This window comes from Heptranchias perlo, chromosome 22 (assembly GCF_035084215.1).
Source record: "Heptranchias perlo isolate sHepPer1 chromosome 22, sHepPer1.hap1, whole genome shotgun sequence".
Lineage (NCBI taxonomy): Eukaryota > Metazoa > Chordata > Chondrichthyes > Hexanchiformes > Hexanchidae > Heptranchias > Heptranchias perlo.
Window position 1 is genome coordinate 15837464 of NC_090346.1, and position 24312 is coordinate 15861775.

General features: G+C 40.8%; 1 protein-coding gene across 1 annotated transcript in view; it reads right to left on the bottom strand.

Annotated features, from left to right (window-relative positions):
• Nucleotides 1–24312, bottom strand: part of LOC137340518 (probable helicase with zinc finger domain) — a 223433-nt gene that overhangs the window by 108293 nt on the left and 90828 nt on the right. The window contains exons 20-22 of the mRNA XM_068003017.1: nt 23470–23617; nt 17742–17925; nt 3209–3437 (exon numbers count right to left, since the gene is read on the bottom strand). Of these exons, the coding sequence (XP_067859118.1) occupies nt 3209–3437; nt 17742–17925; nt 23470–23617 (561 nt within the window). The remainder of the gene's footprint in view (nt 1–3208; nt 3438–17741; nt 17926–23469; nt 23618–24312) is intronic.

Consider the following 24312-nt stretch of genomic DNA (forward strand, 5'->3'; position numbering starts at 1 on the left):
GCAGCCACTGTCCGCCAGTGGTGAAGGGAGTGAATGTTTAGGGAGGTGGATGGTGGCCAATCAAGCGGGCTGCTTTGTCCTGGATGGTGTCGAGCTTCTTGAGTGTTGTTGGAGCTGCACTCATCCAAGCAAGTGGAGAGTATTCCATCACACTCCTGACTTGTGCCTTGTAGATGGTGGAAAGGCTTTGGGGAGTCAGGAGGTGAATCACTCGCCACACAATACCCAGCCTCTGACCTGCTCTTGTAGCCACAGTATTTATATGGCTGGTCCAGTTAAGTTTCTGGTCAATCGTGACCCCCAGGATGTTGATGGTGGGGGATTCGGTGATGGTAATGCCGTTGAATGTCAGGGGGAGGTGGTTAGACTCTCTCTTGTTGGAGATGGTCATTGCCTGGCACTTGTCTGGTGCGAATGTTACTTGCCACTTATGAGCCCAAGCCTGGATGTTGTCCAGGTCTTGCTGCATGCGAGCTCAGACTGCTTCATTATTTGAGGGGTTGCGAATGAATCTGAACACTGTACCACTGTACAGTCATCAGCGAACATCCCCATTTCTGACCTTTTGTTGCTAAAGGTGTGCCCTTCTCAGCCAAAATTCAATACTGACATTTCCAGAATCGAACCAGAATCCAAATCTACCCCATTCTGAAGTAGCAATGAGATAACAGAGCCAACAACATACCTATCATTTATATTATACTCTATATCTCCCATGGCATTGCACACAGAATTATGGTCAAGTGTAATCTTCATTCCAAGAGGGGTTGAAGAGTGAGGGATAATTGTACCAGGACCGCAGAAGTAATTCAGCTCCCACTTTAATGCCATACAGACTGTCCTTATTCTAATATTATCGATTTTATATTATTTCTCCATATGTACTTAATTTTTATCCATCAAGCCCACCACCGTGGAAATTTGCCCCCCGAAAAAAATCTCTCCCAAGGCGCTTACAGCTGCATTCTCAAACTCCGAATTGCCTAGCATTTGGCCCTCCATTTGTCATGATAACCCTTCAGTTGTTGATTTGCTCAACAATTGCTTCACGTCCATCTTAGATGCTCTCACTCTCGGCAAAATATTGAGTCTCTTGTCCTGAACATTGCCTCTGGTATCGCCCCCATTCTCGTCCCCTCACGTCCAGGGGGTGCAAATTTGAGTGTACCTGGCACACAACTGGCATAGCCATCCATCGCCAGATCTAGCTTGATCACATCAAGTCCGACTGGGTTTCATTCTCCACTGCCAAAGTGGCATCCTGGAGGGCAAAGATACTCTCCGGCTCCTTTCCTATACTATCAATTGCCTTCTTTAACCACTTTCCCCGTGTCCGCTCCATCCTTAGCTTTATCAACAAATGTGAGGGGCTCACGAATGAATTTGTCACTATCTGATCTCCAGCTCCTAGCAAACTATGCCACTGACAATAATAATGATAATATTTGCATTTATATAGATCAGTACATTTTCAGCAGGTCTCAAAGCGCTTCACACAATCAATTACTGTTACGTAAACAAATGTGGAAGTCATTCTGTGCCAGCAACACAAGTGCTGTGAGCACATAATTGTGCCGCATCACAATTTGTCATTGACAAACAGTGCAAACTGCTCATAATATTCTTGCTTGATCACTGAGGCATTGGATCACTGCTGTTTGATTCCACAGTCCTGCATAATTAAAATTACGCAGGTCTCTTATGATAGAAAGGGCATTCATTACTCATCAAAAGTTTAAACATCGTATTGGTAACAATATTAGAAATTTATCGAACATTATTCTCGCAGGTAGGAGGCAATTATATTTTAATAAGTGAAAATACATGAAACCAAGTCATCAATGGCAAGTTCTGCAGAAGAACCTCACCACAAGGACTAAAGATTATCTAATGAAGGATCACTTCATAGCAATCCAACCAGGTCCAACAATCAGACTTGATTGGGATTCCTATTCTCTGTCAGCAATTTCTGTCCTCATTCAAACTTTGTACACACTTCCAAGCAACTTTTGTTTTAAAATTCTGTTTGACCTTTTTGGTTCTTGTTCATCTGTTTTAACTTCCCATCTTCACTTACTGTTGATATATCTTCTTTTTCATGGCCATTCCTAGCTGCAGAGTTTTGTAGTACAGCTTCATGCTGTGTAACAGAAGAATTCTCTTAATGCTTTACCAGTGCTACAATAACACCAGGTTGTCCTGGACCATACTGCAGCTTAGGGGTCAGGCCACGTACCTGCTCCCTGTCAATAACACACTGTAGCCAGCCACGAGGGCAAACATACAACCTGACTCATCCTTCAGTATTCCCACCCTCCAGTGGCTGAGCATTAGGGCACTGCTTTGTGTCTCGGTTGAGAACATTGCTGAGATTGAGAAGTCATAAATAAGAAAGCGGGCATAAATGATTTTCACCAATTCCAGGAGACAGCATAGGATTAGGTTAGATTATTTCTGCACGTAATGCCAACACTGGATTCCAGCACTGCTGCATGGAATACCAAAACTGGGTTTAACACTCCTACATATTTTAGTTTAATATTTGAACATAACATTCTTGAGTGTGTTAGCGTGGATTTTGGACTTAAAACTGCATGTTGAATCTTTAAGTCTGACTCCGAGTGGTGATTTTTTCCCACAACAAGTGTAATGCTCATTTCTAATCCCATTTTTTTCTTCAGTCGGGACACTACAATAATTCACCGTAAAGCAGTATACTAAGCCCTTAGTTCTGCACAAGAGCAATAAAAATGAATCCCTTATTATACCCTCTTTTGGATTGAGTGCTATACTCCACAGACGATCTCACAATAGCCTCTTCGGTCTTCAATCAATGCACTTCAGCACGACTTGTAACTGTCATTAGTATGGTTTCATTTTATTGAGAACACTACCTATTTTTTCAAATTATGGCTAGCACAGAACAAGGAAAAACCTGTCATTGAATCAAGGGGCTGAAATGATCTCAATCAACAATTCAAGCACTATTCCCCTGACTTATGTCATTCAAACATCTTGATTATTACTGCTATAGTATGAAATTGGCCACTCACAATCTGAAAGCATATGAAGTGCACGATGATAATGGAGTCATGGTGCGCTTCAATGGAATTCAGGTAATTTTCCTACTAATTAAACCACTTCAGCTACATCAATACACTCTGTGTTACTTGCACATCCTTACTGCAACAGAAAACCAGCAACTCACCGGCATTTTCCAATGGAACAAAGAGCTACCGGGTCTCCAACCACTGCCACAAGAGATTGTGTCCTGGTGAGAATGGTATTCAGCATCCTATAACTAGACAAGAAACCGTACTCCAGGTCCTCTGTGGACTCCTCCAGCTGAGCATCTCTCCGTCTCACAGAAGTCGGCGGTTCTTTGTAAGTGTGCCGTGTCCTGACTGTGCTCAGAAACATCACTCGGAATTGTCTGTCTGTGAACAGCAGGAAAAACAATAGCTTTTGTGAATTTACTGCTCACGAATAGAATCTGAAATCATGACACACATGCTAGTTTTAAAAAATAACTTTTAAATGGACTTCATCCTCCAACATAAAATTCCCCCAAATCATGACATTAGAACTCACTCAGTACCATTTAAACCGTTTAAATTTATAATCTTAATTCCATAATTAAGGTGTATTAAGATCCCACATTAAGTTTAGCTTATTTTCTATGTAAGCAAAACATGTTTAATATTCAATTGGCATCAGCTGCTTGTAAAAATGAAGTCCTGGCCACCAGACAAATTCACATTTTTTTTTAAAAATCTGGTCACGGCTTGGTGTCCAGATACAAATGTTTGAAAATTCCCGCACTTCTGATCACATCTCTCAACCTACGATGAATTTAAAAGGGTTTGCACAACTGTGGCTCCAGCTACTTACCCACTTCTATAATCGTGGGATATTAACTTGTTTTTTTACTAAACAATGTCTTGACATGTGACACCCGTCGGCCTCTTATTGACTATCTCAGTCTTCAAGGGACGATCAGGGTGTTTACTGTGCCAGTGCACTGATGTCCCTGTTCCATACATAACTAGGAATGAGAGACTGACATTTGCTGCTGTATGAAGAACACAATCCTCAAAGCAAGGCCTAGGGATGATCCTGGTTACCAACTCTGGTTAGACGTATTCCTGGAAGTTTCATCACATGACCTCCCGCCTCCAACTGACCTGCCCAGTTAAACAGACTTTATTTTTTATGTCCTTCTCCAATATTTTTGTAACTAACAAACAAAAATGAAAAAGATACCTTTTTTTTTAATGCCCCTATGATTTTTCTCCCAGGTTGCTGGCAGCAGTGCCCTGGAGATGAATCTTAATTCCTGGAGACTCCAGGGCAATCTGGTAGGGTTGGCAACACTATCCTGGTCCCTTTAAAGTAATCCAAAGTGCACAGCGGTAGTTTCTTCTGCAGCCGAAAATTTCAAGACCAAAGATGCACAAGCATCGCAACAGCGACATCAGCATTGCACATACAGCATGCGACGTGCTTGCTGACGTCACGGATGGGACGCAGTGCATTTTCAAACCTGATATTTGGTAAGAAAACAAATGGGAAATTTCTGGGAGGTTTTTTCAAGTTCAGGAGAAATTTTTTAAAAAACAATTCACCCAAACCCGCCCCCACAAGTCTGAGAATTTATCAGTGAAAATCAGTAAAAACTGAATTTTTCATGATCCCTGAATATCAGTCACACGGGCACTTTTATTGTGCAATTCTAGTTTGATGTTGCAGTGCAGACTTTCACCTTTCTGCCGAAACAAACAGAAAAGTCCACTCAGCACAGGCTGTAATAATGAAGTTGCTTAACGTAGATTACTGAATAATTTAAATATTTTGCTGCAAAAATCAACTTTGAATTAACAGGAGCATAATGTAAAAGATATATATACTGTGATAATATATCACAATCCTGCAATTATAATGCTTTTGTTTCATCACAAAGAACATTGGATATGCACAAGGCACGTCAGCTTGGCCCATTTGATAGGTTTGAGAACGTTATACAGGCTGTCACTCCAGTGTAGTACTAAAAGAATGTTGCATCGTCAGCGGTGCTGTTGTTTATCCAAGACATAAGCCCAAGGTCCTGTCTGCCTGTTCTGCTGGATGTTATAACACTACAGCGCGAAGAGCAAAGAACTGCCTGGTGTCCTGGCCAACATCCCTCCATCAACCAGTTCGTGCAGCTCACTGCTGTTTGAGAGAGCTTGCTGTACTTAAATGGCTGCTGCTTTGGTTTCAATACCAAGTCAATGTTGTTCAAAAAGTAAGCCATTGTGTGATGTACTTCAAAATATTTGATGTAAAGATCTGTTTGGGGGAGGAGAAATTCTGCTGGAGTACAGGGCCTCAAAAATGGGAGGCTGTAGGACACACACATACACACTCAAGACTATTAAGATTTTTATCATTTGTGAATTGTTCTTATGAGCTTAACACGTGTTTCATTCCACTGATCAGTGGGGTAATATTTTCTTCTCTCTCCTGGCTATAAATGTCTCACAGGAGTAACATGTGACACTGAATCCATGACATATGACATACATGAAATCTGTAACAAGCACCAACACACATTGGGGGTGGGGGGGGCGCGGGGATAGAAAGAATGTCTGTGTGCTGTGCCTTTATGAAGAGCTGGTTTTCCAATGTTGTTGCACAGAGGAAATCATCCCTATTTGTTGGGGCACAATATAAGGAACCTGTCAACTTGGCTCAGTTAGCAGCAATCTCACCCTACTCCAGGACTTGGTCATATAACCTAGGCTGCCACTTGAACACACAAAATCACAAATTGATTGCTGTCCAAGAACAGAATGAATGATGGCTGCTTTTTAGCAATAGACACAACACTTCCATTAACATCTGAACAGATTGCATCTGATGCAGCTGTCGTCTCATCACCACTGTCAGCCCCATTATTAAATATTTATCTGTCCCTTCAGGCTCCTCTATCAGTAAAAATAATTTAAAGAGGATTTTACAAATGTGTGTTTACATTACAGTACATGACTGCACAACTGCAAAACAAACGGAATGTATAGGAGGCGCTTACCAAGACTCAAGAGCATTGCTTTGCGTTTAGGGTGTAAAAGGTGCACTCACGTGTACAATACATAAACAAGGGTACCAGCATTCGCACACACACACTGGTAGCATTTCAACTCTGGATGAGAAAGTTGTGGGTTTGAGCCCCACTCCAGGACTTGAGTGCATAAACTAGACTGACACTTAAGCTGCACTGCCAAAGTTGCCATCCTTTGGTAAGATGTTAAACTACAGCCTCATCTCCCTGTTCAGGTAAACATTAAAGATCTTGATACACAACTGTAAGTAGAGAGCCTCTCTGTTCCCTGACCAATATTCATCCCTCGACAAATACCACAAAGAAATGACGAACTGCTGATTTCTCTCATTGATTGTGGATTGTTGCTGATTCCACAATCACAGGCTACCCCTTTGGTACCTCGCCCAAGCGGCCATTCTTTGTGTGAGCGTAGACCATGAACAGCAACAGGCTTTTCAACTGTGAGAAGCCAAAACTGATTTTTCCCTCACCCAATGTCTACATAGGCATGCTTTCTATCAGCAAATAGCAATCAGGAGAGGGAACCCAAGCTTATCTTTCCCTCTTCCTAGCTCAGAAATCACTTTAGGTGGCAAAAATGGCACAAATAATGTAATTATGGCACTGTCAACGTGGCTTGAGAACGTTTGTGTGACTGAAGTTTTGACTTTGCTGACTGAAAATGGAGATTTGGTTTCCATTCAATAAATCTCAGCCTGCCTCAGGCTTGCTTCATGTAAATATCAACCATCTGGTTTGTATAAATGTTGCATCTGGATGGCTGTTGCCTTCAATCAGCTATCACAGCATTTGGCTACAGCCTTTTTTTCATATTTAATACTGACTGTCCCAAGCTGGTAACTGCTTGTTCATTACCTCATCATTGCATTTGAACACATCACTTCCACCATTCAAACCCAAGATTTATGAGGAAAAAAAACTAAACCTAATCTTCCTAAAAATGGAAGATGAATTCAATATTTTAACTCAAAAATTTGAAGTTCATTTTATCAATTAGGGATCACCTGGTTAAAAATTTTACTTCAAAAGCAAGGCCCTTTCTTGAAAACATAAAAACATTTTAATTTGCAATTTTGGAACTTGGAATCCAGTCTATTACTTCATTAGATGGGCAATTCCATTAAACAGTCAATGCTGGTTCAGTCAATTCTGGTTATATACATCCTTCTTTTTGATCATCCAAACCTATTTTGTAGATTTCATTTGAGTATCATTAGTGTAACTTAGGTATAATTTTCATCGAGGATAATTTGTGATAACCAAAATATCTGCAGACAGAATGTGCAATTTAGCATCTTGGAAGATCAAAATAAAATATTGTAATGAGCATCATCTCTGTAGTCTCAACACACTCTTATAAACTCATGCAAACCAGCTAATACAAAGCCTTTATAAACTAACATCAACTCAATATTTCATTTCCTGGTTCATTTTGACAGCAGAGTGAAGGGTGTAAGCAATGGCATGAGAAATAAACACAAACCCCAATTCTGCCTTTCCATCTTTATGCCAGAGTGATGAAGTACAAGGAAGCAAGCACACATCTCTCATAACACAACCACAAGTCAGCTGTACTATGGAGATGCATCAGTCATTACAGTTCATAACGTGCCTGTCCTAGTCCTGTGAACAGTGAGGGAGTCAATGTAAGCGATTGCCTCACACTGTGAATGTCACCAACACAAAAGGATAGATGTGAAAATACACAAGCACATTTTGCCAATTTTATTCATGATATTCAAAAAATACCATTGTTTCCTTCTGAAAAGGATGACCTCTTTTAAAGTAATAAATAACATGCAACACTTTTAATAATAAGAAATGTAGCTCCTGTGTCTGGCCTCCTAGAGTTTGAATGTGCAGTTTTTCAGAGGTTGGTGTAATGATCCAGTATGCGCATTTACAGATGTCTTTTTCTTCACCAAGTGTCAATGTCCAATATTGGTTTGAGTATTAATTTAGACACATTCACTTAACAATGGGTGTTTGACAATGCATCAGTTAGCAGCTGGGTTTGAGGCACACTGCTCCAGGCAGGTAACTGAAGGTGGTGTTCCATAAGTAAACACTAAGCTGCTGCAAATAATACTTTTGTAACCTTAAGAAAGTTATTCCATTTCAACATGGATTCAAGGAACTGTGAAACAGGATATAAAATATGATACAAGAACTTAATTGTTGGGGCACACACAAACAGGTGATGGGTTAGCTCCCAGCTTCGTGCATCCAGCCTGCCATGCCCCTCAGCCACTAAGAGACGAGTCCCAACAGGATAACTTCAAAATCTGTCAATTGAAACATATCTGGAAAATATTCTTCAAGAATCCCCAAGATGGAAGTTTCTCCAGTTATCTAATCATTCAGGAGCAATTTACAGAGGCAATTTTTGTACCTCACTCCAGGAGTACAGCAAATAATACAGGCTGACACCCCAGTCCAGTTCGAAAGGAGGGCTGCATTGCTGGAGGTAGGGATACCAACTCTCCAAATTGTCTTGGAGTCTCCAGGAATTTAGGATTCATCTCCCAGACACTGCTGTGAGCAACCCAGAAGAAAAATCATCAGGGTGTAAAAAATATTGAAGATAGGCTCTTTGACTTACAGTCAAGAATCATCCAATGGGAAGGTGGTGCACTGTGAGGATAGATGTGTCAGGCAACCAATGGCAGTTGGAGGTGGGAGGTCATGTGATGAAACCTCCCAGAAAATGTTCAGCCAAAGATGGCAACCCCAGTTGAAATGTTGTCCTTCAGATGAGAAATCAAACGGAGACCCTGTCTTCTAGTTTGTGTGGATCCCACAGCACTATTCAAAGAGAAGCAGTGAGTTCTCCAGGCCAACATTTCTCCCCCAACCAACACCACCAAAAACAGATTTAATCTCAATGCTGTTTGTGGGATCTTACTATGTGCAAAATGATTGCTGTGGATGCCTACATAAGTTATTGTACGTGAAATGTTTTAAGACTGTGGAAAAATTGATTTTTTTGCTCATATTGAATTTCTTTAACTTGTATTTTTGTATTGCTAGAATAACATACAAGGGGTTAAATCCCAAAGCCATGGAAAGTTTTCTCGTCATCGGATAGTTATGAGCTGAGGACAGACAGTTGTCTGGGAAAATGCTCAAGGTGTTTAGGCGCACACAATAGTGATCTGTAATGTTCTCTGCTTAATCATCCCAGGAGCTGTTATTTGCAATCCCAAATATTTTGTGCTATTGTCAAAGATGGCCCACATTGTTCCTCAGAAGTGCCATTGGGACACCTTGCTGCTTACGGTGTTGTTCCATTCAATTGGCCCAGTGTAGCACATAGTTAGCCAGATAACATGTGATCCTTGGTCACAGTTTAATAGGTAGGCCCCAACCTGAGGTAGTAACTTTGATTGACAGCTGTTGTTGAGACCAATAAGAGAGCAGGACCTTGACTGGGTGGAGCTCCCTATAATTGACAGCTCAATTGGCAGAGAATTCCCCTCCGAGATTTACATTGGCAGTCTTGGGTTGGTCAGAGAACCACCAGTGTTTATAACTTACGGGCAGCCTTTTGGCTATTGGCTGCATTTTAAAAGTCTGGACAGCTAAACTAGGGTGGTATTGCTCGAGAGTGTTTACAGTAAGTGGTTCTCTGTTTAAAGGTCCATATTTAGAGACAAATCAAGATGCATCTTTGCTGTTTTATATAACAAGTGCTGGGAGACATAAATCTCACTTTGTGCTGTTTGTTCATCTATCCTATGTGAATAAAAGCACTTATTAGATCCAAGCCCGTGACTCGATTCAGTAAAATTGTTTTTCTGGACCGCTGTTCATGGGGAGTGGTTGGTGATGCTTAACCCAAGAGAATATCTAATGTAATGACACAAATACATGATAATTGTTTGATAAACATGATAAAGTGCTATACAAACACGAGTCTGACTATATCTATAACATATTCACATTTTAGAATTAGGCTGTGACTTCAAGAAAAAAGCTCCTGGAAAATAATACAGAAAGCCTGGGAAACCACAGCAAGCCACTCAGCACCTGAAATACTTCTAAGATATTCAGCAACCAAGAACAGCTGGCACACTTGTCTGCTTATCATATTGTGTCACAGATTGTCCTGTGCATTTACACTGATTTAGAACTGAAGAATTTAATTTTAATAAAATATTTGTCTCGCCGTTCACCCCACCATTTCCTGTAACGTATAAATCACTAGAATGCATTTATTATTTTTGCATATTTATTAGCCTGTGCACGGAGAGCTGAAAATTCCTGAACCAATATAAACTTTAATAACTGGATGATGAATGTTTTGGCGGATTTACTAGCAGTTTGCTGAAAGCAATTTAACGCACAATCAAACTATCAAATAAATAGCAAGCCTGGCCTTTACAAACAGAGCAGATGTAATTGTTACAAAAGCACTGTGTATTGGGACCGGATTTGAAAAATCAAAGCATTTTTGGAAACAAATACACACAAAAGAAACACTAATAAGCAGAAATGAAAACAGGCAATGTGAAAGGTCTCATGTCCTGGACAGTCTTGAAATAGAGTAAACGACACAGGTCCTGGTGTAATAAATTTATAAAAGGTGCTTTTAAGATGTAAAACTGCAGCCAATGGCAGATGCTGCTGTTCTCTTGCCATTGGCTGCACTTGGAAATAAAAAAATGCTAAATTATCTTGTTCTTACAGCACCATTGAGACATTTTTCGTGGGTCTTGTGAACTGTTGCAGAATTTGTCAATCCGCTTTGGTACATTACAGTGCCGAGAGGCTGATAAAGCAATCCTCTGCTGAAATTAGCCCAGCAATGTCAATAAATACACCATATACAATCAATAGCAATGATCTCACAACAGAGTAACCCAAGAAATGTATTTCTTCAGTGGCCAATTAAGGTGAGCTCCTAATATCAATAGCCACAATCCGGGAAGCAGTGGCATATAGTGCAATGGAATGCACGGCAGCAGCTGCTCTTTCTGGGAGTTTGTTCCATGCACTTACTATTTTATGGGAGGAAAATTTCTTCCAATCCCAAGCCCTATCTGAAGTTTGTAAGCTTGTACTTGTGTCCTCTAGTCCACAATAATTTCCAGCTTGTCCTTCAGTGCTTCAAGGATTTGGCTTTGATTTGAACTATGCAAACCCAATGTCAGAGAAAGGTATGGAGGAGGCAGTACAGTGCTCCATTTCTCTGAGGCCGGGTTACATCGATTAGTCCCTGCACTACAAGTTCCTGACGTTAACCGAGCAGCTTGAGGAAGGAAAAAAAGCAACTGTGGAGGTAAGCACTTGCCTACAAAGATGGGAAAAACAATGAGGAAAAATGCATTAGTGCACACATCCCCATTAACTTGAAGAGTGACACACACTGGGAACAGTTCGCACACCTGCATGTTCTTTTTGGAAACGGTAGGTGGCAAATAACATTTCTGGAAATTTGTTCATATGCAATATCAAAACAAATGCCTAAATAAAATTAGCAAGTCAAGTTTCTTTATATAGTGTGTGTACAATACTGTCGATAAGAAAGCTGCTAGCCTCCCAAGTTCTACTGTACATCAGTTTCAACTCATCTAGAACACCTTTGCTCATATCCCATCTCACACTAAGTCTCTTACTTTTCACACTCTCCTTGTCAACTTCTATTGTCTCCCCACCCTCCATTGCATAAAATTTAAAAGTTTGTCCTTGTTTTTAGACCCTCACTCCACTCTACCTCAATTTTTTGCAGCCCATGTCCCGTGACTACCCTTTGCTCTTCCGACTCTGATCGACTATGTCTGACTTTCTCCCTCCACCATAGCCTCTCGCTCCCAACTTTGAAAAGTTTCAGTACTTACTGCTTTGATTGTGCCTTCAATTACCTCTCCTAACTTCTCTCCCATTTCCAGCATGTCCTGTTTCCTGTAATTCACCTTTGATCATTTGTTATGGGAAAGGCACAACGTAAGTCTAAGTTCTTGAGTTTTTGTTGAATAGAGCAATGTATAAATTGACATAAGTTAAAAAATAAAACAGAAATCAGACCGGACAATTACATTAAGTCTTCCAAGTTGCCAATTACAGCGTGTCACACAACAATGTTAAATTAATGTCCCCCCATCAAACAACATTTACCTTTGGATCAGGGAATTATCTTCCATTCCCCTCCCTGCAACCCAAAACCAATCTTCAAACCTTAACAGATGAAGTCAATTTTAATTTTTGAATGGTTACTCCAAGATGGCTTCAGGGGATTAGTAACATTTAGTTCCATTTCAGTCCCATCATGTACAAGCTCTTCCCTTTCATACTTTGCCAGCAGCCAATTTACTCAGCACAGCACAACATGCTGAGTTTAAGTTTTTTTATAATTGATAACAACAGTTTTAAAAAAATTGCTCACGGATTTGGTCAAAAATTTATATCCTGGAGATGTGTAAATTCTGCGGTTATTCAAAATGGAAAACAAACAGCAGCATGCAACTGTGCATCCTGGATTAAAAGCACTGATGTAGAACACTAATCATGGTGTACAGTCAAATCTCAATATATGTGTTACTGGCTCTTGACGACATAGTTATTCTGATCACAGCATAACAATGAACTGCAGATAAAAACAGTCAAGTTACAGGTCACGGCCCCACAGTCAGTTAGATCCCTCCCTTGGTGACTCAACTTAAAATGCAAATGATTTAAAGGGCATTGCTGCCTCCCAAAGCACCTCATCGTCAACCAATCATTCTGCTGTTAGATTATTTTTTTAAAAACACACAGAAATGTAATTCACACTATGCAGCACAAACCTCCATAACATAAGAACAGGAGTAGACCATTCAACCCCTCAAGCCATCGTCATGCAGGCAAACATGACTTCCACGACTGAACAGGCAGACAGGGCTTAAGTTTACCATCTCAACCAAAAGCCGGCACCTCTGATAAGGTAGTACTCCCTTAAAACTGCACTCAAGTATCATTAAAATAGGATCCCATTGCCACACAAGTCAAAATGGGCACAGATTGACCTCATCTGTAGTTGTGCACTGGCCCAAATAACAAATAGAGACACGCAAAAACATTATTCAAAGACAATATGGCCATCACCCTTCATATAAATGTATGCAAGGACACAACAGTCCACATCTGCTAAAACAAACTGGAGATGAATTCTCCAAATTTTATTTTATGCAAATTTCAGATTTAAAATATTAATTGATGTGTCTTTTCTATTAATTAATGTGTCTTTTCTACACTGCTCACTTAGACAACACCTGTGTTTAGCAACAGTTTTTTTGTGGCTGTTAGAAAGCAATCAACGATTATTCACCGAGAATGTATTAGTTATCTCAGTGGAAAGGTTGAAGAGGATTGCAGTTCATTTTTCCAAGTGAATTAAACTCAGCCGGAAGATACATTTGAATTATTAGATTTCTTCTGACTGCCCATGTCAATCACAGCGTAAAGACAGGAACCATCTGACAATCGGGAAAGAAGAGAAGGTGATGCCCGACAGCACAAATGAGCCTACAGATGGAACAGGGAGGCAGCTCACAGATGGAAATGCAGTGAGATAGGCAGCTCCTCATGGTCTGAAAAAGGGCCAAGAACAGTTGGATTTCCCCTCGACCCCTCTATCCCATAAAGCTGCTAAACCTTTATTCACATTCATACCAAATCTCATCAACTCACCAATACTGCTGCACTCCAAGACCACCCTCCTCAGTCGCCCTGGACCTCTCTCTCCTCACCACCACTCCCAGATCCCAAGACGCTCTCTCAGTTTTCCCAAACTGCACACTTAATGCTTCCAGAGCCCTGTATTATCCCCTATGTTCTGAGATCTCAGAACCTCTTTTCCCAATGCTCCCAGGAGTGCTCTATCAGCCATCCCAGAATTTCCAACTCACCATGAGCTACACAATGTATAGTACATTGCTATAGTATATAGTACAATACATATAATAGATGTAGTTTTCTTCAAAAAAAGAGTGACACCATGCACTAGTAGTTTTAAAACATTAGTCTTAGCCCAGACAAAATTGTTGAGGATGGTGAATGTTAATATTTCTTCCTGTGTGCATTCGTGAGGCTTCTTTCTAATGACAAGGAGCAACGTATCAGTGCCACACATCAGGATTTTGTTTTATGATTTGATCAGAAATTCCTAAGGTAGAACTGAGGGATAGCAGTTTGCTGCACTGGAGTTCAATTCTTGCATTTAATGTGGTCATTGACCAAATCAACACTCTGCACAATACAGTGTAAACTTGGGTTTCAGCACAGTCCCTAATCACATTGTAAGTTCACATCCTTTCCTACAATGTCCTTCAAGATGGTAGAGTTGGGGGATGGGGAAGAAGTGATTGACTCCGTATACCTTGCTTCCAAGCAAGTGGTTACACAGCATCATTGCTGGAAGGTTAGGAAACAGGTTTCTTGGGAGAGAAAATGCACGAGGGTCAAAGTAAAATGTCACATCCTTTTTCAGAAAAGGAACATTATATGCTGGTCAGGTATGTATTTATTTGGAACTAACTGTGTGCTATACACATCACACTGATCAAACCTTCCAGCCCCACCTGAGTGTGACATAAGGGATATTTCAAAAACCTGCTTGAAAAGGGCAAATCCTTGGTGAAGCCAAGGTTGGGAGTAATTTGTGCAAATGGAAATGAAGAGAGGGGATTTGGGAGGTTCCCTCTGGGATTTGGTTCATCGCTCTGAAATCATTCCAAGTGGGGACAAGTTAACATAAAGACTCTGGAGATGATTTTGTTCCCTACTCACACAGCCACATTGTATTTATTCCATGCTGTGCAAGTCAACTTGCTTGGACTCTACTCTGGCCTGAATTGTCCAGCTGTTACTGTAAAAGAGACCAACACATCACCATTGGAGCTACCAAGTCACTCAACCTGAAACCATCCTTGCTATGATTGTCTTGTGACCGATACTACCACTGTCCAATGTTTGATTTGGCATCAACACATGCAACACTGATGACTTTGCCTAATAGCGCTATTAAGTTCCAGGATTTCTTGTGATTCAGCAAAGTTACCTGGACATATGGCGTTCGAATGGAGACAGATCAGAGGCTGCCAAAATCAAAAAGGTACAATGTCTTGTAATTACCACACTGTACCCAACTGTTCGTAACTGACAATTTAATCAACCTCATTATAGATCTGGATTGCGTCAATGGCCAGCAATTAGCTTCAGGCCAGAACAAATGCTCATTAACCTATCATAACCTTGAAGAGACAGTTTGTTTAGAATTGATTTGGTATTTTTTTCCAGCACAAGGGATACACAAATCAAAACCAGGTGGTAACTGCTCCCTTCTAAATTGTCAAACAGTATTTTTGGGGGAACTATTACAACATGGATACAATTCTCTGCTTTTCAATTAGTGTCCAGTATCACAGCAATAAACTCACCCAGTAGGAACCATCACCCATTCATTTGCACAGATTAAAATGTCGTTTCCAGCTCTCTTAACGGTTCCCCGTCCCAATCTGACCTCTCTGCCCTCGGCCTCCTACACTGTTCCAATGAAGCTCAACGCAAGCTCGAAGAACAGCACCTCATCTTTCGTTTAGGCACTTTACAACCTTCTGGACTCAACATTGATTTCAATAGCTTCAGATCATAACCACTGCTCCCATTTTTTCGGACAGCGGGTGCTGGTAATGGTTCTGATGTTGCCATTCACAGCTCCTCCAGACCCATCTTTTGTTTCTTTACTTATCCCATTACAACCCTCCTTGCCTTGCACCATCATCCCTTTTGTCATTTAATCACTCCGGCCCTCCACCCGATCACAGACCTCCCCTTTTGTTCTTTCCTCCCCTCCTTTCCCTGGCTCTGTACTTGCTAAAAAACTGTTTAATCTTCAACTTCTTCCAGTTCTGACGAAGGGTCATCGACCTGAAACTTCAACTCTGCTTCTTTCTCTATAGGATGCCGCCTGACTTGCTGAGCATTTCCAGCATTTCTGTTTTTATTTCTCTTAATGGTTCATTTGATAAAGTTGTATAGCTCAGCTACATGAAGGTTCCAGTTATTGCCAGTCTGACCACATCATGCATATTACAATTTTCAGTTTCCCTAGGTTAGGATGGGCACAAAAATGAGGTGATTCAGCTTTTGATCAATATCCAGTAATCTGCTGGAAACTACATGCAAGAACATAACATAAGAAATAGGAGCAGGAGTAGGCCACATGGCCCCTCGAGCCTGCTCCATCATTCAATCAGATCATGGCTGATCTTCGACCTCAACTCCACTTTCCTGCCCGATCCCCATATCCCTTGATTCCCCTAGAGTCCAGAAACCTGTCTAACTCAGCCTTGAATATATTCAATGACTCAGCATCCACAGCCCTCTGGGATAGAGGATTCCAAAGATTCACAACCCTCTGCATGAAGAAATTCCTCCTCATCTCAGTCTTAAATGACTGACCCCTTATCCTGTGATTATGCCCCCTAGTTCTAGACTCTCCAGCCATGGGAAACAACCTCACAGCATCTGCCCTGTCAAGCCCCCTCATAATCTTCTATGTTTCAATTAGATCACCTCTCATTCTTCTAAACTCCAGAGAGTACAGGCCCATTCTACCCAGCCTCTCCTCATAGGACAACCCTCTCATGTATGTGCATGTGTGCACACTTCTGAGAGACAGAGACAGAGACAGAGAGACTTATACTTGGATGTGATACTTCCTACATTAGAACAAATGCTCACTGCCGAGGCTCATCCATGAAGAATGGTTGCTGTTTGGCCGAAGTACCAGAGAGTAACATGCTTCTGAAGCTCCCCCAACACCTTCAGAAGAGGGGAGAAAATGCGAGGGATTTTTAAAAAAATTATAAAAATGGCTCTCCATCTTCCATTCCACGCAGGCACCTATTCCCAGACCTCTTATATTGTATAGTCTAAACAGTTGTTCTGAAGTAATGAGTGCTTTGAGGCGATTCATCAAACAATTTTCCCTGCCTCCCTGTGGAGAAGACCCTGGCCTCGGCCTAATTCCTTATTCTCCGCTGAGAGAAGGAACTCAATGCAGATGGAATCAGAGTTCATGATTCCCTAATTTGCGACTAACCTTTTGAAAATGGCAGTTACTACTCAACACTGAAACAAATTAACTATTGGACGTTACTGTAAATTTAGGATCATTTCGCTGTGCCATGCAGTGTCCATGCCCACAATTTATCACACATTGAACATTCTTGTTTATAGACAAGCACACTGCATGGGATGCTTACTCATGTACATCTCTCCTCACAGCACTTCAAAAAGGTCTTTATAAACTCAACAATTAAATTCTATTCACAGACGACAGATGTAAAATATCAAAAAACAGATAGTCTCAACACATTTGGTGAAACACAATGATTGTTAGCCCTCTGAGGTTTCTTTGTACAAAGTTAATCTAACAGTAAATATTTGAGATAAAAAGAAAAACTGCAAATTTTAGAAATGTGAAATTAAACAGAAAATACTGCAATACACAGCAGATCTTTGAGCATCTGAGACCAGGCAAGCTAACAGTTCTGACAAAGGGTCGCCACCTGAAAAATTAAGCTTTCTGCTCTTTTCAGATACTGCCAGATCTTCTGTACTGGCAAGTTTTGTGAACGATGTTTAGGGCACTCACCTTGTATGTTCAGGACCTGTTCAACAGTGACATCATTAAGTTTCTTTTTCTGCATCTCTGCACGGATTCGCATGGCCTGATTGGCATATGGCGTCACAACTCCTATGCTATTTTCATCCAGCTTCCCCCAGGCCACGGGCCATCTCTTCTGCAATTCTTCCACTTGCTCAGCTACTTCCAAAACCTGAAACAGATTATATTTAAATAGCTTGTTCACTTTCCTCCAATAACTCCCTCCCACCCCAAACCAAACAGCTATGCATAAAATCCTCTTAAAAATGCTACTGCAAGAAGGCAAGGAAGCAACATTACTTGGCAGTGACCAACTTGCATGGATACTGAGAATATTTCCGGTTTCAACTTATTTAAAAGGGGCATAGATGCTTTAATGGTTAATTTGGACAGGCTCAGTTCCTAGATCGGCCTACTCTGAAGAGTATGCTGCTCAGCATGATAAATCTGCACCACAGACAACGCGATACTGACGACGTTGCAAGCTTTTCCAGTCAATACATGCTTTTTGAAAAGATAAAATTAATAGTGGCAGATGGATCTTGCACCATTTAATAACAAGGTAGGTGGTCATTAGGTGTCTCTCAGCCCTGGTGGTCCAAATAAAACACAACCAGTATATAGCCTGTTTAAAAGGAATCTATACATTAAGTGCAACTGCTTCCTCACTGTAGTGTCCATTAACTCCAGCTTTGGCACCATATCTGATTCAACAAAAATGCCTTTCACCAACCTCTGATGTATATGACCTGTGTTCCATTTTAAGAGGTTCAACTTGGCGTAGATTCTACGGAAAATGAGAAAGCTCAGTCACCTTGACCTTAGACTCAGCCTATCCTGCCAATGGAGATAGATGTAACCAATTAATATCCAATGAAGGCACCGGTTCATGACTGGTTACTAACCAAGGCTAGACAGTTCTGTCCCTAAAGAGGGACAAAGGGAGGTGTTTCCAAGGACCACGACATTCCTGACATTCATTCAAATGGAACTGTTGCCTACAATTCTGCCTGAACAGTACGCAATGCACTTCAAAAAGTAATTAATATCTGCTCCCATGCAAAACCATTTATCTCTTTTCCTGTAATGAGGTCTCTGCTCATCTCCTTGTCTCCAATTATTTCTGTTTATCTTCTGTCTTAGAATGGCTGACATGCTTGCGTATAAAACAGTTGCTGCACTTCAAAGTAATTCACTGCATGAATTGCTTTGAGACCTTTTGCTGACGTGATAAGGTGCCAAATAAATACTAGCATTTGTTTTCCCACACCATCTCCTGATTTCTCTCTCTATAGGCCCCTTAAATACTCCCTTTGTCTCTGGATTTCTATCTGATTTTAGTCACTCTTTGTGTTCCTCTCTTTCCCTTGGCCTCGCCTTTTCTCTGTCTCCCATTCACAATGGATGCTTCTCGCACACTTTACCTCCTCTCTCAAGGTCTTTTTACCCTCACTAAACTTCTCTCACTCTGTCTTCACAGCCTTTCCCTCTACATCTCAAACTTGATAACTTCCACCCACTGCAGGCCTAGCCCAAGTGCGTATACATAAAATCTTTTGTGTCAAATGCTCGTCCAGGGACACCTTGTCGTCGGGTTTTCCACCGTCCCTTTGGGTGAGGTGCAGTTACTGAGTGAAGTGGCTCAGAGGTCAATGTTTGAACCACCAGTTTCAAATTTACATTACAATACACATTGGTCAAATTTACAGAGGATACCAAACCAGGAAGGGCAGTCAGATCACAGGAGGTAGCTCAGAAAATACAAAATAAGTTGGACAGAATATCTAAGTGGGGAGAACAGTGGCAGTGAAATTTAATATGGACAAGTATAAAGTGCTGCACCAAAAATGGACAAATGCTCCATGAATGATGTTGAAATAATTAAGGATGGAGTTGAGAGACCTCAAAGTCTTAGACTCAACAAAGCCGATAGAATGAGCCAAAACAGATTACAAGTTAGAGGACGTCGTGATCAAAGTGTACAGTGCTCTGATCCAACTGCACCTTGAGCACTGTGTCTAATCCTGGTCACTGAGACACAAGGGAGACACTCATTGGAGGCAGTGAAGAGAAGAGCGACTCTACTGCCAGAGTTATGAGGAAAGATTGGAGAAACTTAGGCATTTTTAGTCTGAAAGGAGGCATCTGAGAGGCAATCTTCAGAGGCATATATGATAGTTGTAAGGAAAAGGCATATCCTGAAAATTACTTTAAGCTAAATCGTGAGAGTAGGACAAGGAGACAGGTTCAAACTAGCAACAAGGGAATTGATGAATAATATCAGGAAGTTCTTCACAGAGAGTGGTCAACACATTGAATGGAAGAGTGGTGGAGGTGAAAACCCTACATAACTTGAAAAAAAACAATTGGATGCTGGATTTCTGGCTGGATGAATCAGGGCCAAACATCCTTTCACTCACAAAATGATTACATTGCAAATTGCAAGATAAAATTATATATGTATATCTTAAACTCTATGTATATATCACACACTTGTACTGGAGTTGTACAGATAAGACAAGAGAGATCCCACAGACATGCCAATTACATGCTCAGAGAGGCAACATGAGTTACAGCTATAGACGTGCAACATTTGAGTGCCGCAGTTTACAGCAACTCCACCTGCTGGCAGGTCCCAGCATCCAGCTACACAATGGGGCTTTTAAACCAACAGCTCAAAAACAGTGCATCTCACCGAGTGAGAGATAGAATGGGGGTAGTGAGAGCTGGAGTCCAATATCAACTTATGAATAAATATCCAGGAGTGAGAGCCAGCACCTCAACGGGCTCAGGGTCACTCTCACACTTGGTGGGCAGAGAGTGAGCAACGCTGCTGCGAGATAGTGGCCAACCCGAGCATTTTGCTCGTATGCAGCCAGCCTGAAAGCAGCTGCACCCACCTGCCATTATTTAAGGCCCAGGCCTGCTGTGACTATTCATTATCTCTGTTTATCAGTAACTATTAAAATGATGCATCATCATCATCCAGAACCTCTCCATTGGAACTGGAACCTAAATTTAAACATTGGTGTCTAATTGATCTGACTGTAATATTACAGTCGCATGATTTCAAAAGACCAATCAGCTCTTCAAAATGGGACAAATATGGAAAAAGGATGGACAGTGGACACTTTTATGAAATAGTCTATGATTGGTACTTTAGAGCATTTCCAGGTCAGCCACAGCCCTAGAGTGGCTAGCACCCTCAAAGATGTGCTGGGTCACTACATTATTAAAATGCTTCCACTAAAAATCATGTATTATGAAGTTCTCCGAATATTCTGCTGTTGAATTATAGATGGCAAGTGTGTAAAAATACTTTCAACAGCAATACCCTTTCTAATTTGGAAAAGCAAAGCAAAATATTTGGAAGTCTCTAGCCTTATAGCAGAAATTTGCTCTCGGGATGCCTGCGACTTTGGGGCACAAGCTCGTCACGAATCTGCTCATTTGATATCGACTACAATGGCCCACGACAGTAAGCGGATCTACAGAATCCAGTGGTGATTAGCATCCTCGATGCCGATCAATAAGAAGAGAATGGAAAATTCAATTATGGCCAGGTATAGAGGGGTGTTCAACCCTTCTCCAAAAAAGATGGATTACCTTGCAGCACTTCTCTTACAGTTTCCATAGTTTAGCTTTAGGCATAATTAGTGCTTTTAAAATTTTGCATATATCAAAGAAAGAGTGGTTAATGGAAGAATGATAGTTTGCCACAGTAAGTTATGACTTCCTCAATCTTTGCAGATAGTTGAACTTCCATGTACAACTGAATATACAGTCATCCCAAACAGCAAGTAAGAAAGACATGGTCCTTTTGAGAGTTTGAATACCATGTCAGTCGTGGTCTTCCCACCAATACTTTGTAAATAGCCTCATACTGGAAGCAACCCTCACTTCCTTCAGGACACAAATAATAACAAGAAAGCTAAGCACACAAACAAAAAGTATGAGATCAGAGAATGGAGAATAAAAATGGAGGCTGAAATACATTCAAAGAATGAGGAAGACACACATCAACAAGAGGCAATAAGCATTTTGACTCAATGGGGGTAATTTTAACTTATATTGCTGGGCGAGAAAGAGATGATAGAATGGGTGTGGAAAAGAAAACTGGGCGAGGCGTAAAACGGACTGTCGATCTGCCATCACCTGTTTCTCACCGGCAATAAAACTTAAAATTATCCCCAATGAGTCACCATATGTTGGTGAGTTACAACAAAGTAATGCAGAAAAAAAAACAAGAGGTGGAGATTCTATGATTTAATGTGGAGACCAGCTAAACACTGGTCATCTCGAGTTGTCAGACCAGACAGTAATGGTTCGACAGTGACACAATTGGAATGAGCTTTCACTTTTCCTCAGGATATAGGGCAGGTAATCCAATCAGTCTAGGGATAACATAACAAAATGCATCCTGCAATCCATTTAGCTCAATGCTGCTTAATAATGGGCTTAATCTAATGTTTCGTTACCAAATGAAACAGTGCTTGTGTAAGCAGACGTCCTTGGCTCTATGTGCAAAGCTAACACTTTGATCGATAGGGACATTTCCCTTCAAGGAAAGTGTACAATGGGTGATAAAATTTCAACACTGTTAATTTCCTTGGGTAAATGAAACTCAGACACAATTGTAAGTAGGAATTTAGGATTTTGTATTGTGTCTTGCTGAATCACTTGCAGCAATTACATTCCTGGATTGGTTTTTGAAAGCATCCAAACTAGTTTTCCATTATCTGACCTCAGGGATCAATTTGGAGGAGTGCAGGGAAATTACTGTGACATACCACATTTTTACTGTAAAAGGGAAAATATATTCAAGTCAGGGGAGGTTGCCAAGCAGATACATAATGAAAAGTGCCATTCCACCCCCACTCACCCAAGGCAAAGGGAAGTATTCAAACATAAATCACTGAGTGAGTCAGAGAGCAACATAGGTGGAGATATGGAAGTAGTAAAGAAGTGGTGCAGAAAGGAAAATTAGAAAAAGAAAAGTTCAATGAAAAGGTGAATATATACTACACCAACTAGAGTGTGCGGATTCCAGATCATCGTATTGTTGGCAGCAAGGCTACAATGTATGGCTCCAGATCAAAACAGGTAAACAGAAACGGTATCATCGAAATCATTCCACACCTCAAAAGTGTAAACCACATTATAAAAATAAAACTAGGCTCCCCTGTAAAATCTGTATTTCAGAGAAATTATGCTAATTGGATCACATATATAAACACAAGGAGAATGACCGTTCCAACAGACAGCGAGAAATTACGGATTATCAGGCAAAGCAGCTGGAAGAGCCATAATCATTATGTAAAACAATAATCTTTCACAGTTCAAATCAAGATGTGGAGATGCCAGTGATGGACTGGGGTTGACAATTGTAAACAATTTTACAACACCAAGTTATAGTCCAGCAATTTTATTTTAAATTCACAAGCTTTCGGAGGCTACCTCCTTCCTCAGGTGAACGTTCACCTGAGGAAGGAGGTAGCCTCCGAAAGCTTGTGAATTTAAAATAAAATTGCTGGACTATAACTTGGTGTTGTAAAATAGTTCAAATCAAATGCAAGATAAACAGTCGTTTATAACATTTTTCATCACTGCCCAATGTAACTAATCTCATTAGACATCTCCGGACAAGATAAAAAATGAGCCTCCTCCATCTCTTGCTCAAATATATTAAATTAGTGTGGAACCAGCCAGTGCTAACCTCAGAACAGTTGTAATAGCTGGCGCTGTTTCTGTCTTGTACGTCTGCTCCCCAGGCCACGCAAAACGTGAGGGGATAAAAATCTTTGTGGGTTGGCTGTTTGCCGTTAGCTGTGAGGTTCTCTCTGTAAAACAGTTCTGATGCAAGACTAATGAAAGAACAGCAAAGAATGATTATATTAACAGACAGTTACAAAAAATACAGCACTGTTCATTTAACCCATGTGCTACATAACCTCACTCAATTAATGAATTCTAATGATTTCAGTTCTTGGATGTTTCATTATTTCTGACATTGTTGAGCATTTGCTAAGTAAGAAAAATTTCTATTTTAACGAATGAAGTCTCAAACTATTAATGCTCCAGCCACACATCCAAAAAACTGGACTTAATTTTTAGCAGCTAAGAATGGAAATAATTTATGATTGGGATGCGGGGAGAGCAGAGTGGAATGGCAAATGTCAAATATAAAAAAATGTGGATGTGAGTTTGCAGCTCTCATCCTCCCACATAAGTTCCCAATCTTATCTCAACAGGAGGTGTGGCGATGTTGGTCTCCAGGACACCACATGGTAGCAAAGGGGAAAGAGAAGAAAACAAAATGTACTGTGAATCTGTTGTGCTCTTTTTATGTCCTCTCGAAATAGGGGAGCAACTTATGAATCAGCATAATTTCACAGGATTCTCACAGTAAGAACAATCATAAAATAGCAGTGTGACTCACAGCACATTTTATGGCAGGTATGTAAAACCTTTGTGAAACCTTCTAGTTTAGAACTATGACTCTCTCAAGTTCCCAAACTCAACATCATTGAGAAGCACTGAGTAGAGGCGAGGCGCTTCC